A 13939-nucleotide genomic window follows, 5' to 3' on the forward strand; every position below is an offset into this window, starting at 1 on the left:
GTGGCTTTAAGTTTTTATTGAATTGTATTTTATCAGAAAATTTAACATATAATCTATCTACGTTAGAGGGTTGGACTTTTATTTTGAAATTCCTTCATCTTTGGTCACATGAATTACATTGATATAGATGGCTGACAGGGGCACACAGATGTTAGTAATAACAGAGAAGATGTTTATGTTTTTATGTGTTTTTTATTTATCGTGGACGTCTGTTCGGGCCGAGATTCATTCTGCAGTTCTCGATAAACAAACTGGCCAGCTGTCCTTGGAGGAGGGGTTCCGAGACGACTATGTAGCCTGGGCGAACTTTACCGACGACATCAAGAACTCGGGGTAAATTCAGTCATCTGATGTAGCTGTATCTCTGGGCTAGGGCATTACCGAGTTCCTCGGCTAACGCGCACCAACTCCCTGGACCAGAGCTAATCTAGGTCCATAGACGACGTAGGAATAAAAATATGCGTTTGGGTAAACAGCGAGTTACCACAACCATTTTAGCAGAATATGACTTCTGAATAAGTCTAGACAATAACGTTGGATTGATAATTGGGCTATGGCGGGCTATGTTGTCCCCATGTTGCGGAATACAGAGATTTGAAAGTGTAGGTTTGAAATAAAATTTAACCAATTACTGTTCCAAATTTCAATATGAACAGAACAATTTTAAAACCACAAGGGCCTCATTTATAAACGGTGACTAAATATCACACGAGATTTAAGTGCACCATTTCTGAAAAGACTGCGCATGTACAGAAATACTGAGATGTATTAATTTGGCGCACGCCATACATACGCATCAGACCTGTCATAAAAATATATGCATACGTGAACGAGGATTAACGCTGCCTGAAAAACGCCCTACATTCACTTGTAATGCTTATAATAACACCCTTTATTTGCGGTATAGTTTGGTACGATTCATGCCAAAGACGAGTTGTTCGATATTTACTTATCAATATATTATTGGGTTTCTATGTCCTGCCTTGGAGCCTGGACTCATAGACTAGACGTAACATAGTAAATGTAAATCCGGTACACTGAAATTAACTATATGTTACATTTGGTGTGGTTCCATAAATCAGATGGTTACTTAAGGCAAAAACGAAAGTAGGGTGGATGAGTGGGCGTATAACGTGAACGTCTAGCTACCAAAAGGTTGCGAGTTACTACTTTTTACCTACTTTGCAACTACTTAGCATGTTAGCTAACTCTTCCCCTAACCTTAACACTTTTCGCTAACCCTTCTAGGAAGAAGGCCAATGCTCCAGTTTTTGGGAAGTTTGCTCAGCAATCCAGTCAAATTGGCCACGCTCCACTCCGCTCACATACTCTGGTTGGCAGGATGTTTAATCTTTAGCAGTAATTTATGCTGTATCTGGAAAAGGACTGTCAATTTCTGAAATAAAAAACATGGCAAGTTGTTGTGGACCTGTCAGCATAACGTTTTTTGCATCGACTTTTCCCCCAACCTAAATGTGATGGACTGCAAGGGAATTCTGAAACGTAGAGCAGGCTACAAAAAAATATGCAGTAGAAGTAGCTTACTAAGGCCTACTTCAATGTAAAAATGTGACTGTATACCGGTATTATAAACCGCACTGCCTATGACAGTCCAAAACAACCATTCGGAGTTGAACTCCTCACCCAAACAAATTTGATCATGATGTATTTACTAAGTGTTTTCTCCCTCAGCTGGACATATCTGGAAGTGACCACTAGCGGACACTATAATGATAGCATCCAGGCGTATGCTGCCGGGGCCGTTGAGGCTGCAGTTACCTCCCAGGTAAGGTAGAGACCGTCTGCCCCAACCCCTAACCTAAAACCATATCCGGCTGGGGCAGTGGATTCAATCTATAGCTGATTGTGTGTGTGTTTGTCTCAGCTGATCTATAAGCACTGGATGAACACTCTTATGGGGTACTGCGGTCCGTTTACCTTCGAGTCGGGATTCTGCCAGAGACTGAAGGATTACATCACTTCCAACCTGCAGTGGGTCAGACAGCAGATAGAGGAGCATCCACACTGTCCCTACTGGCACCAGGTACTGGCTGGGTCTGGGTCTGGGTCAGCCAGCGTGCTAAATTATGAAGTGTCTGCTCCTTTTCTCTATGTGTCAAAACAGTAAATAATTCTTGCTAGAGTGTCTCATTCAGTACACATTTGGGATCTAAGAAGAACATCTTAGTAGAGAATATTTTTCATTTAGACTTTCTCTCTCAGGTGCGGTTGGCGTTGCTGCAGCTGAAAGGTCTGGAGGACGGCTACAATGATATGCTGTCATTTCCCAGAGGCCCTTTCACTCTCAACCCCTTCGGCTTCCTGTAAGTGTGGTCTGTGATCTCTGTGATTGGTGGGTTTGAGTTCACCCCATTAGTGACAGTCTCTGTAAGCGCCCTTGATTTAACGTGGAGTACCCATCTCCGGAGCAATGTAAATGGTGAGCTAAATGAAGTGTGGCCAACCATGCCTTGCATCACAGCTCTGACAACCCTCAATTTTTATGTGGATATTCAGACTTTTCCAGATGGGAGGAGACCTAGAGGATCTTGAGGGGGCCCTAAACAAATCCAGCCATTCACGGACTCTGGGCTCCGGCTCCTGCTCCGCCCTCATCAAGCTGTTGCCTGGCAACAAGGATCTACTGGTGTCTCATGATACCTGGAACATCTACCAGGCCATGCTGCGCATCCTAAAGAAGTACCAGTTTGCCTACCGTGTCTCTCCTACAGGTAACCCTAACCCCTAAACCTCTCATAAGGATAACTTAACTCTGCCTACAGCGTCTCAACGTCCCCCCTTTCCCCCTAACATATACACTCTTCATGAAACACTCGTTGAAACTCTGCATGTGAACACTGGGAAAGTCCAAACATGAGTTATGTGGTTCAGAGTTCTATATTTTGAGTTTGATTTCTGTGTTCTGTTGTTCTCAGACAGTGATATGATCCCTGGTGGAACCCAGGCGTTCTCTTCCTACCCAGGCTCCATCTTCTCTGGAGATGACTTCTACATCATTAGCACTGGGCTGGTGAGAGCTGTGTGTAATATGTGTGGACATCGCATATACAGTGTGTGTAGTCTTTTTATTTTAAAGATGTCCCTCAGGTTACTCTGGAGACCACCATCGGCAACAGTAACCCCGCCCTCTGGAAGTTTGTTCAACCAACCGGAGCAGTGATGGAGTGGCTGAGGAACATCGTAGCCAATCGGCTGGCTACAACTGGCAAGGCGTGGGCAGAGATTTTCAGCAAACACAACAGTGGAACGTAAGTCTCTGTGGTCCCTCTGGGTGACATTTTCCCATTCTTCCTGTAGATGTCCACCATGTTGGTTATCTCTCCGGTTCGGTCAGGCTGGAGCTCTGTAAACCAACTCTTGTACAGGCTTTTGAACTATCCATTTAAAGGAAGCTAGGAGAGGAAGAGTGAAGGGAACTATCCTTTTAAGGAATGAAGGGAAGTGAAACTATAATAGAGTTGATAAAACATCACATTAAATATCATAAGTGGGGGGAGGACAGAGTTAAGTCAGCTGATAAAGTAGTGTCTCTAAAGTGCTGAGTCGTCTTTTATGACACACACACACACACACACACTTCAGGCAGGCCTGGGAAAGCAGGGCTGGGACTTATCAGTAATGCCCACTCAGGCCAAAGTCCCCTGAGATCAAAGGTGACGCACTCATGTTGTTTTGTATGGTTACATTTATCTGTCTTCTGCGGCTTATTTGTTTATTTCTCTAGCCTATCTCTATCAGTGGAAGCTAGTGGGAGGAGCTATAGACTTTGTAATGGCTGGAATAAAATGGAGTCCAACATGTGGTTTCCATATGTTTGATACTGTTCCATTTATTCCATTCCCGGCATTACAATGAACCCGTCCTCCTATAGCTCCTCGCACCAGCCTTCTCTGATCTCTAGAATATCTACACAGTGTCGTATCAGCCTCAGTTACTAAGCACAGTGGAACCTGAGACTGACTAGTGTATCATCGTCATTAATTACTCAGCCTCTAAACAGACCCACATATCACGTAGAGTGTCTACCTTTAAAGTTAATGTATTCCCTCGCTTGTATGTATAATATGTACAGTATATCACAAAAGTGAGTACACCCCTCACATTTGTGTAAATATTTGAGTATATCTTTTCATGTGACAACACTGAAGAAATGACACTTTGCTACAATGTAAAGTAGTGAGTGTACAGCTTGTATAACAGTGTAAATTTGCTGTCCCCTCAAAATAACTCCACACACAGCCATTAATGTCTAAACCGCTGGCAACAAAAGTGAGTACACCCCTAAGTGAAAATGTCAAAATTGGGCCCACTCACTTTTGAGATATACTGTATGTGTGTGTGTGTGTTAGGTATAATAACCAGTGGATGATAGTGGACTACAGGCATTTCACTCCAGGGATGACAGAGACTAAGGAGCAGCTGTTTACTGTACTGGAGCAGATCCCGTAAGACAGGCAACACACACACACAACAACCTCTCAACACATACACATTTTGAGAAATGGGCTGGTTATTTATCAGTAACAATAATAGGTGTGTGTGGTTCTGTTCTGTAGTGGGCTAGTTGTTCACTCTGATAAAACCCAGGAATTGCTGCAGAAAGGCTACTGGTCTAGTTACAACATCCCGTAAGTACCAATAACATTTATAACTACCACACACTAGTAATGACTATATTATTAATAAAAAGAGCAGTTGACCGGTCTTGCAGGTATTGGAGATGGTGGTTATAATTTGTTCAGCTTTAATGTGTAAATGTGTGACGCACACTCTCGCTTTGTGTTTGTGTAGGTACTATGAGGAGGTGTTTAATGCCAGCGGCTGTAGAGAACTGGTAGAGCAGTTTGGTCCATGGTTTTCTCTGGACATGAATCCTCGAGCCCAGATCTTCAGAAGGAACCAATCACAGGTCACAGACATGGACTCCATGGTCCGCCTCATGAGGTACACGTCTCCATTCAGAGGCCTCAATCCAAATGTGTCACAGGAGGGAGATGGACAGACCTGCTTTTATACACGGTCATTTCCATGTAACATGGGCACCAATGTGAAGTTTATAGGAGCATGTCAAAAGTGATTTTTTAAATGTTTAATTAAGGCATACATTTGGAATAAGCAAAGGCTTTGATAAGTGGTCAAACAGATGGACAATGGGTCCAAATCAAAGTTTATTTGTCACATGCGCTGAATACAACAGGTGTAGGTAGACCTTACAGTGAAATGCTTACGTACAGGCTCTAACCAATAGTGCAAAAAGGTATTAGGTAGGTAAAGAAATAAAACAACAGTAAAAAGACAGTAGCGAGGCTATAAAAGTAGCGAGGCTACATACAGACACCGGTTAGACAGGCTGATTGAGGTAGTGTGTACATGTAGATACGGTTAAAGTGACTATGCATATATGATGAACAGAGAGTAGCAGTAGCGTAAAAGAGGGGGTGGTGGGTGGGACACAATGCAGATAGCCCGGTTAGCCAATGTGCGGGAACACTGGTTGGTTGGCCCAATTGAGGTAGAATGTTCATGAATGTATAGTTAAAGTGACTATGCATATGTGATAAACAGAGAGTAGCAGCAGCTTAAAAAAAGGGGTTGGGAGGGGCATACAATGCAAATAGTTCGGGTAGCCATTTGGTTACCTGTTCAGGAGTCTTATGGCTTGGGGGTAAAAACTGACTTGGCACTCTGGTACCACTTGCCATGCGGTAGTAGAGAGAACAGTCTATGACTGGGGTGGCTGGGGTCTTTGACAATTTTTAGGGCCTTCCTCTGACACCGCCTGGTGTAGAGGTCCTGAATGGCAGGCAGCTTAGCCCCAGTGATCTACTGGGCCGTACGCACTACCCTCTGTAGTGCCTTGCGATCAGAGGCCGAGCAATTGCAGTACTAGGCAGTGATGCAACCAGTCAGGATGCTCTCGATGTTGCAGCTGTAGAACCTTTTGAGGATCTCAGGACCCAAACCAAATCTTTTTAGTCTCCTGAGGGGGAATAGGCTTTGTCGTGCCCTCTTCACGACTGTGTTGGTGTGTTTGGACAATGACAGTTTGTTGTCCAGTGGCGGAACTAGAGTTTTATACATGGGGTGGCCAAGGCTACTTCAGGGTGTCCATAGACCATGACAGAAAATTAGTGTGTAACCCTAACCTGGCATCTAAGGAGCATGAATGAATCCTATGATTGCTGATTAGAGGTAAAGTGATAATTCACTTAACCCAGAGTTCTTCAATGTGGCAGATAGTCTGGTCCAAAAGGGTTACTTACTGGAATTCTTTAACATACTATGAGTGTCACTACCTCGGAACTGCAGCTCAATTTCTTTCTCTCTCTCTCACACACACACTGTACTTGCATACTGGAGAGACTTGGGTCACTCTGTTTTCGTGTGTATATGTACACACACACACACAAACACAGTTGAAGTCGGAAGTTTACATACACTTAGGTTGGAGTCATTAAAACATTAACTTGTTTTTCAACCACTCCACAAATTTCTTGTTAACAAACTATAGTTTTGGCAAGTCGGTTGGGACATCTACTTTGTGCATGACACAAGTAATTTTTCCAACAATTGTTTACAGACAGATTATTTCACTTACAGTTCACTGAATCACAATTCCAGTGGGTCAGAAGTTTACATACACTAAGTTGACTGTGCCTTTTAAACAGCTTGGAAAATTCCAGAAAATGATGTTGTGGCTTCAGAAGCTTCTGATAGGCTAATTGACATAATTTGAGTCAATTGGAGGTGTACATGTGTGTGGATGTATTTCAAGGCCTACCTTCAAACTCAGTGCCTCTTTGCTTGATATCATAGGAAAATCAAAAGAAATCAGCCAAGACCTCAGAAAAAAATTGTAGACCTCTTTGATGAACCTCATGTTTGAGGTCCTCTAAATCTGACTCAAAGGTCTGAGCAAAAGCAAACAGGCTCCTCGTTCAAGAATGTTGTGCTCTTTGGGTTGAGAGACTGGACCCCTTGCATTCTCGCAAATCATCTTTGAAAAACGATTCTGCAGCTCAGCTGTGAGACTGTCAAGCACCTGATCAAAGATAGGTCTTTGGAAGTTCTCACCATCACTTTGGTCACTATTTTTCTCCTACAGTGCTCATCATCAATGAGTTGTGAAATCTTAAGCTTGTTTTAGGCTGTTTGTACACTTATTTTGCGGGGCTCTGCAATCTCTTCAACTTCTTTCCATAGTTCTCCAAAGTAACCCTCACTTCTGTAGTCCTGTAATGTGTCTGTAAGGGCACCTACTAGATCCACAGCCCATGCTAGGTGAAGAGAGCTTGATTGGAGTATGTCAGAAAGACATTTGGCATCACCAAGCACTTTACAAAAGGTAACCAAAAGCCCTATGAAATGTAAATCTATCTGAGAAAGAAGGCCCCCTGCCTCTACTGAACTATCACCACTATTATCAAGTGTGATACCCTGTAGCACTCTCAGAACTGCTGGAATCCTGTCCCTCAGATTACGGCATGCCATGTAACTGCAAGTCCACCTTACATCCCTAAGTCTCTGTAGTTCCCTGGGCTGCTGTGGATACAGCTCTTTCTGAACTGCAAGCCATTTGAGATGAACGTACGAGCCATAGACCCCTCCTGCTTCTGCAGGAGAGCAAGAAAATGAACTGCCTCAGGCACTGATTTTACAGCATTGACAAGAACCAAATTCAAACAATGTGCATTACAGTGCACATAAGATGCAAATCTTGCACTGTTTTTAATCCGTGCAGACACCAGAATGCTTTCCGCTCATGATGGATGCACTGTCATAGCCTTTCCCCACAAGATCATTTCTGTAGTCCATGTTTTTTCAAGGCAATGTTCAAGGCAATGTTTTTCACCATGTTTTTCAAGGCAATCAATTCTAATTTTTGTGAGACCTGCTGCATCTAAGCTTTCAGCTGACTGAAAGTGTAAAAAGCTTTTGTGGATGGCCCCGTTGTAATAGTACATCACAACGAAATACATTTGTTATTTTTTCTTTTAAACTTTGGTTTCATCTGCAATTACACTAAACTTCAGTTTCTTTTACTTCTCTTATTATTTCACTTTGTACCTTCCTTCTGGATTTAGTGGTTTGTGTACTTAGCATTGCCACATGCATTCATCCTTTTCTCTATGAGAGGGTCATGCTTTGCTATTTCTTCTAAGATTGTCAAAAAATTACCCTTGTTGTGAGTCATCAGACTCTCTGTCCTCTGCGCTATATTTTGAGTGGCAGTTAATAGGAGCATATCTGCAATTGTTTTAATGTAAGTACTGATGTTGAAAGCCCTTTTCCTAGTACCATGTTGAGTTCTGTGAAATGTTTTCAAACACGGCTATACAGGACCCTCTTCTCTGGATCTTGAAATATTCTGAAATACATATTCTGAAATATAAATTAAGTAATGTGTCATATCTTTATGGAAATGTATAATTAAGGGATCCACAAGATTAGATACTAACAGCTGCTAACTAAAATGTGTAGTTTAAAGTATAGGCCTGTCCTACCATTGGGTCCTTTTGGAACAGCATATCTGGTGCTTGATGCAGTAGGGAGGGTCTTGATGACATCTCCTGGCAGCTCTGATCCACTGTCTTGCTCAGAGCCAGAGGTCTCTGTGTCATCCCTTGATACATATATTACATTAAAATAACACAAGAACCATTAGCGTATAATCACAATAAAAATGCCACAGCCATAAAAATAAGAACACCCATGAATCAACAACCAACATTTTAAAGTGAGGCTTCATCTGACAAAATCATATATTACAAGCTGAAGCTAAACTTAAATTCTGAACTGACCTGGTGGTGGTAGACTGGGTCCTTGGGAAATCTGACCACTCTGAGTAGCCTCGGTTAGGGAGCTGCTCTGGGGTCCGGTGGTGATGCAAAGGGCTGGGGTCTGTTTGCACCTGATCTGCCTGTTGGTGCTTCTTTATCTCCCTTTCTTTTCATGTTTAATTGACCCTATGCAAAAATTAGACCGTCTGGTTACATCTAAGCATCCAATTACCCACATTTTAGTCCAATCTTAATTACAAATCCCCATTATCATAACTGTACCTTAAAATCAACTACCAGACTAAAGTTATTAGTTAGATCATGGCTAGCCCTACGCTGCAGTAAGTAACTTAGCTAGCTATAATTTCTGACACCTTTACGATAGCAAACAGGCTATCTGCAAATTGTGGTAATCTTTTGAGTAACGTTAACAGATTGATAATGACAATTGTTCGTTTTGAGTTCAAGTACAAAAATCTGAGTTAATGGATTAAAAATTGCTGAATGTTAACTTGCTGAACACTGACAGCTGTAGCCTACTACTTACCCCACATTAGCTAAACATTCGTATACTGTAACTTATGACACTACACTGTATATGCGTGTATTACCAGCACAGATGTAAACATAATGTTGGAAACCAATCTCTCTTATCTGATTAACTGTCTGTTCAATCAATCAAATTGATGTATAAAGCTCTTTTTACGTCAGAAGATGTCACAAAGTGCTATACGGAAACCCAGCCTAAAACCCCAAACAGCAAGCAATGCAGATGTAGAAGCACGGTGGCTAGGAAGAACTCCCTAGAAAGACTAGAACTTAGGGATGAATCAGGCTATGATGGGTGGCCAGTCCTCTTCTGGCTGTGCCAGGTGGAGATTATAACTGTACATGGCCAAGATGTTCAAATGTTCATAGATGACCAGCAGGGTCAAATAATAATAATCACAGTGGTTGTAGAGGGTGCATCAGGAGTAAATGTCAGTTGGCTTTTCATAGCCGATCATTCAGAGTATTTACCTCTCCTGCTGTCTCTAGAGAGTTAAAAACAGCAGGTCTGGGATAGGTAGCACATCTGGTGAACAGGTCAGGGTTCCATAGCCGCAGGCAGAACAGTTGAAACTGGAGCAGCAGCACGGCCAGGTGTACTGGGAACAGAAATGAGTCATCAGGCCAGGTAGTCCTGAGGCATGGTCCTAGGGCTCAGGTCCTCCGAGAGAGAATTAGAGAGAGCATACTTAAATTCACACAGGACACCGGATAAGACAGGAGAAATACTCCAGATATAACAGATTAACCCTAGCCCCCCGACACATAAACTACTGCAGCATAAATACTGGAGGCTGAGACAGGAGGGGTCGGGAGACACTGTGGCCCTGTCCGACGATACCCCCGGACAGGACCAAACAGGCAGAATATGTCCATTGCTCGTGTTTCCAAGCAAGTCTGGAGCTAGGGGAGTTAGAGCCCTGTCTAGTGTCGTGGTAATTTCCTGTATTACTAAATTAGGAGAGTTTACAAACCACACACAAGTCAGTTGTACTTAAATTGAATCTTTAATTCATATGAGCTTCAACATAGCCCTTTGACTCTCAGATCAATTCAGTGTCTATAAATGAATTCTGAGAGTCCTTACAAAAGAATTCTAGTATCTTTTATAGCCAAGATACACCCCTCTCAACTCACATGACGAACCACAGATCTCAGAAACTTCACAAAGGGCCTTTTACTTGAGAGAGGAGTATCCCATAGCCAGATAGCATTAGCTATAAATTATCGTTCAGTTTGGTCTCTAAGACGAGGTTCTACGTCTCGTTCTTGGTACTTCATAGTACCAAAACATTACCTCATCCAATGGCATATATCAATTGTTAATTCTAGATACTCCCATCTCAAATACACCCCCTCTTCTCCCCCTCCTGGACAAGCTCACTGGGGGGAGTGACTTCTAGGTCATATACTATCTCAAGATTAGTGCAACATCAGAGGGGTAATACAATGGTTCCAGACACTGCCATACTCCTCCCCCCAATGGGAAAAGGAGGGTGACTGGCGTACAGACATTGTGGAGCCCTTCACATGGTTTAACAGATACATTCACATATGAAGACAATGTTCAATTCTGACTTCTCCCTTTCTGATATTCTGCATATTACCAGACATGTAAAAGACAAGCCTGACCTCTCTCCTCTCTGGGCCCCAAGTGACTTTTCCCTAGAGAAGAAAGGCAAATTAAACTGCCAACAGTATAGTCCAAAAGAAGACATTCTAATGACAAGTATCTCACATAAGCATATTATGATGTAATAATAAAACATCTTATTTATCTATGTTACCCAACTAATTCTGATTCAGCTACGACACTAGGCAGGATATAACCCCAGCCACTTTGCCAAAGCACAGCCCCCACACCACTAGAGGGATATCTTCAACCACAAACTCACAACCCTGAGACAAGGGTAAGTATACATGGAGCCAAAGGTGTAACGTTAACTTACACAGCGACTCAACTTTCGTAAAAATTGTTCAGGAAACCTAAACTCAATTCTGAACCTTAAAACTTACTTCAAATATGATGCTTTCGCCAATCGCAAAAAGAGCTTGTGGAGCTGTGGAAATATTCTCTCTTCTTCTGTCTGTTATTCTTATTCTTCTGTATCTCACAACCAACGTTAATATTCTCTCTTCCCTGTCCTCGATTTGAAACCGTCAAAATAAATGCTTCTTTCAATGAGGTGAAATGAGATGTCAATCAGCATCAAACTGCCACTAGCAAATTCAATTTTGGTAGATGTGTGTTGTTCTGTACATTGATGTCCAAACTTGTGAAATGTAGACGTCTATGATTGGTTCAGATTTGGTCTGGACCAACTGAATTTTGTCTTGTTTGGGGCAGAGCTCATTAAAATAATAGCCACTGTGTAGAATAATACCCAAATATGCAAACAAAGATATTGCATATTTATACCTTTTTGTACCTATTTAGAAAGCATCACCATGAAGAGAATTACATTCATAGTTATGCATTTCTTTGTAGTACACATCAGGAACCCATGATTCCGTTACTGCAATTCCGTTACCGGGTGTAAATCCACTTCACTTACTGTAGTTCAATATCCAAGAGATTTTTTTAATGTGTCATGTCATAGCTGACACCCCATTCGTTCTGCAGACATTGTTGAATCTTAATTCAGAGCAGGTATTTAAGAGTTTTTGGAAAATGTGGACACACAAACTGAGGAAGATGTTACCAAACTTTGCATCTGTACAGTTCTTGCAGTAAATGTTTTGGAAAATGTTCAGTGTAAATTGTTAAAAGTAGTCCTTGTGCAGAGTTGTATGTTTTGTTTGGCATACCTTTTTTAAGTGAAAAATCAGTCTCAGCGCAATTCCGTTACTGTGGAATTGTCCACACCTGACCTGTATACGAGTACCCCTACTGACATTTTAGCCTATGTATAAAAATATCCCTTCCCGTTCTCTCTGTGTAGGTATAATAACTTTAAGGAGGACCCATTGTCATGGTGCGAGGGCTGCGACCCGCCTGCTAATGGGGAGAACACCATCTCGGCCCGCTCCGACCTGAACCAGGCTAACGGGACATATCCCTTTGGAGCGCTGAAGCAAAGACCACATGGTGGAACGGATATGAAGGTAAGGCTGTCCTCCCTCTACTTTTGTCTTGCTCATCCTCTCTCTCCTCCATCTATCTAAGTATGAGTTAGGTGAGCTGTAATGTCATGCCTCCTGTAATTGGCTCTGTGCGTACCTTTGCGTGTGTGTAGGTGACGTCTTATGGGCTGTGGCGTGAGTTTGGATTCTTGGCAGCGAGTGGACCCACGTGGGACCAGGTACCTGCTTTCCAGTGGAGTTCCTCTCCCTACTCAGACCTGATGCACATGGGACACCCCGACACCTGGGCTTTCACACCTATACATGTCACCTGGTCTACCTAACCCGTAACCTTTAAATTAACCCTACACGCACACATCCATCAGTGTAAGAAAATAAACTGAGGGGTGCTGGATTTCATTTGAGAAGGGGAAATGATTACAAATTTAATGCAAATGGATATACACTACAACAGTAAGCTCAGGGTTAGCATTTGTATACTGTTTACTGCACTGCTGTTTGAGATAAGGGAATGTGTTTTAACAGTTTAAAAAACAAAATCATGTTTTGCTCATACTGGCTGTCTCATATTGAATGTAATGTGAGATGGTATAACTCTGTTTGAAATGAGACTTCCACTATTGACAATATTGAGGTAGGAAATTGTACCTCTTAGACGCACAAAAAATACTTTGTTTGGGCAATAGAGAATGATTTTGTTTTCCATTTTTTAAATCTATTTTCAATTTGAATCCTAAAGTATTCTACCATTTGATCCATGCTGCTAAGGCTACTGGTCAATTCATTTAATTCATATCAATGCTATTAAGACCGTAATCAGATCAAAATATGTATTACATTTCTCATTTGACAGATAAAGGCTTGAATGTGTCTTTTTTTATTCAATGGTCAATGGTTGTCATTAAATGAGTTTTGAACTTCAGTTGTGTACTGTAGCTTATTCATAAATACAAAGCTGGCATACTGTCTTTTGTTGTCTGACACTGTTCTATCAGATGGCACAGACTTTCTGAAGCCTACTTGAAAGCAAAAGAGAAACATTATTTTCTCACCACTTCGATACGGGAGTGACTTTTTCGTAGCAGGTTAGAAGACTGAGGTTGTTAGGAAAAGGGTTCTAGTTAGAGTTAGCGAAAATGCTCACCTAACCTGCTACGAAAATCACTTTGTATCAAAGTGGCGTGAAAAGTGTGTCCTGAAAGCAAAACAATTCTGACTGAAAAAAGGGATATACGGTCATCACACCTTTTTAGATCCAATGACAATGCAGGTGGCTCTGCTTTCCATCAATCAACCGTTTATCTGAGTTCGATCTTTCCGATTCCTCTGCTTTTCAAATCAATGGTCATAAATATTCCTGCATAAACTGAGTTTGAAATGTAACTACCAGTAACTGTTACTAGTACTAGCTAGTTTTCTCATGTGAACTGCTTTCTTCAGATGTAGCTAGTTTAGAGATGGATGGTCATGATTTAGTTTGCAGTTGTATCAAAGCCTGCTTGCTA

At 41.9% G+C, this 13939-nt stretch overlaps 1 protein-coding gene across 1 annotated transcript; it reads left to right on the top strand.

Annotated features, from left to right (window-relative positions):
- Nucleotides 1–102: 102 nt before the first annotated feature.
- Nucleotides 103–13356, top strand: LOC129826420 (putative phospholipase B-like 2). Its single transcript, XM_055887128.1, has 12 exons — nucleotides 103–333; nucleotides 1693–1786; nucleotides 1886–2044; nucleotides 2224–2324; nucleotides 2518–2732; nucleotides 2937–3031; nucleotides 3109–3269; nucleotides 4371–4466; nucleotides 4578–4649; nucleotides 4813–4965; nucleotides 12293–12455; nucleotides 12587–13356. The coding sequence occupies exons 1-12, from the start codon at nucleotides 128–130 to the stop codon at nucleotides 12755–12757; spliced, it is 1686 nt and encodes a 561-aa protein (XP_055743103.1). The 5' UTR covers nucleotides 103–127; the 3' UTR covers nucleotides 12758–13356.
- The last annotated feature ends 583 nt before the right edge of the window (nucleotides 13357–13939 follow it).

This window comes from Salvelinus fontinalis, chromosome 28 (assembly GCF_029448725.1).
Source record: "Salvelinus fontinalis isolate EN_2023a chromosome 28, ASM2944872v1, whole genome shotgun sequence".
NCBI lineage: Eukaryota > Metazoa > Chordata > Actinopteri > Salmoniformes > Salmonidae > Salvelinus > Salvelinus fontinalis.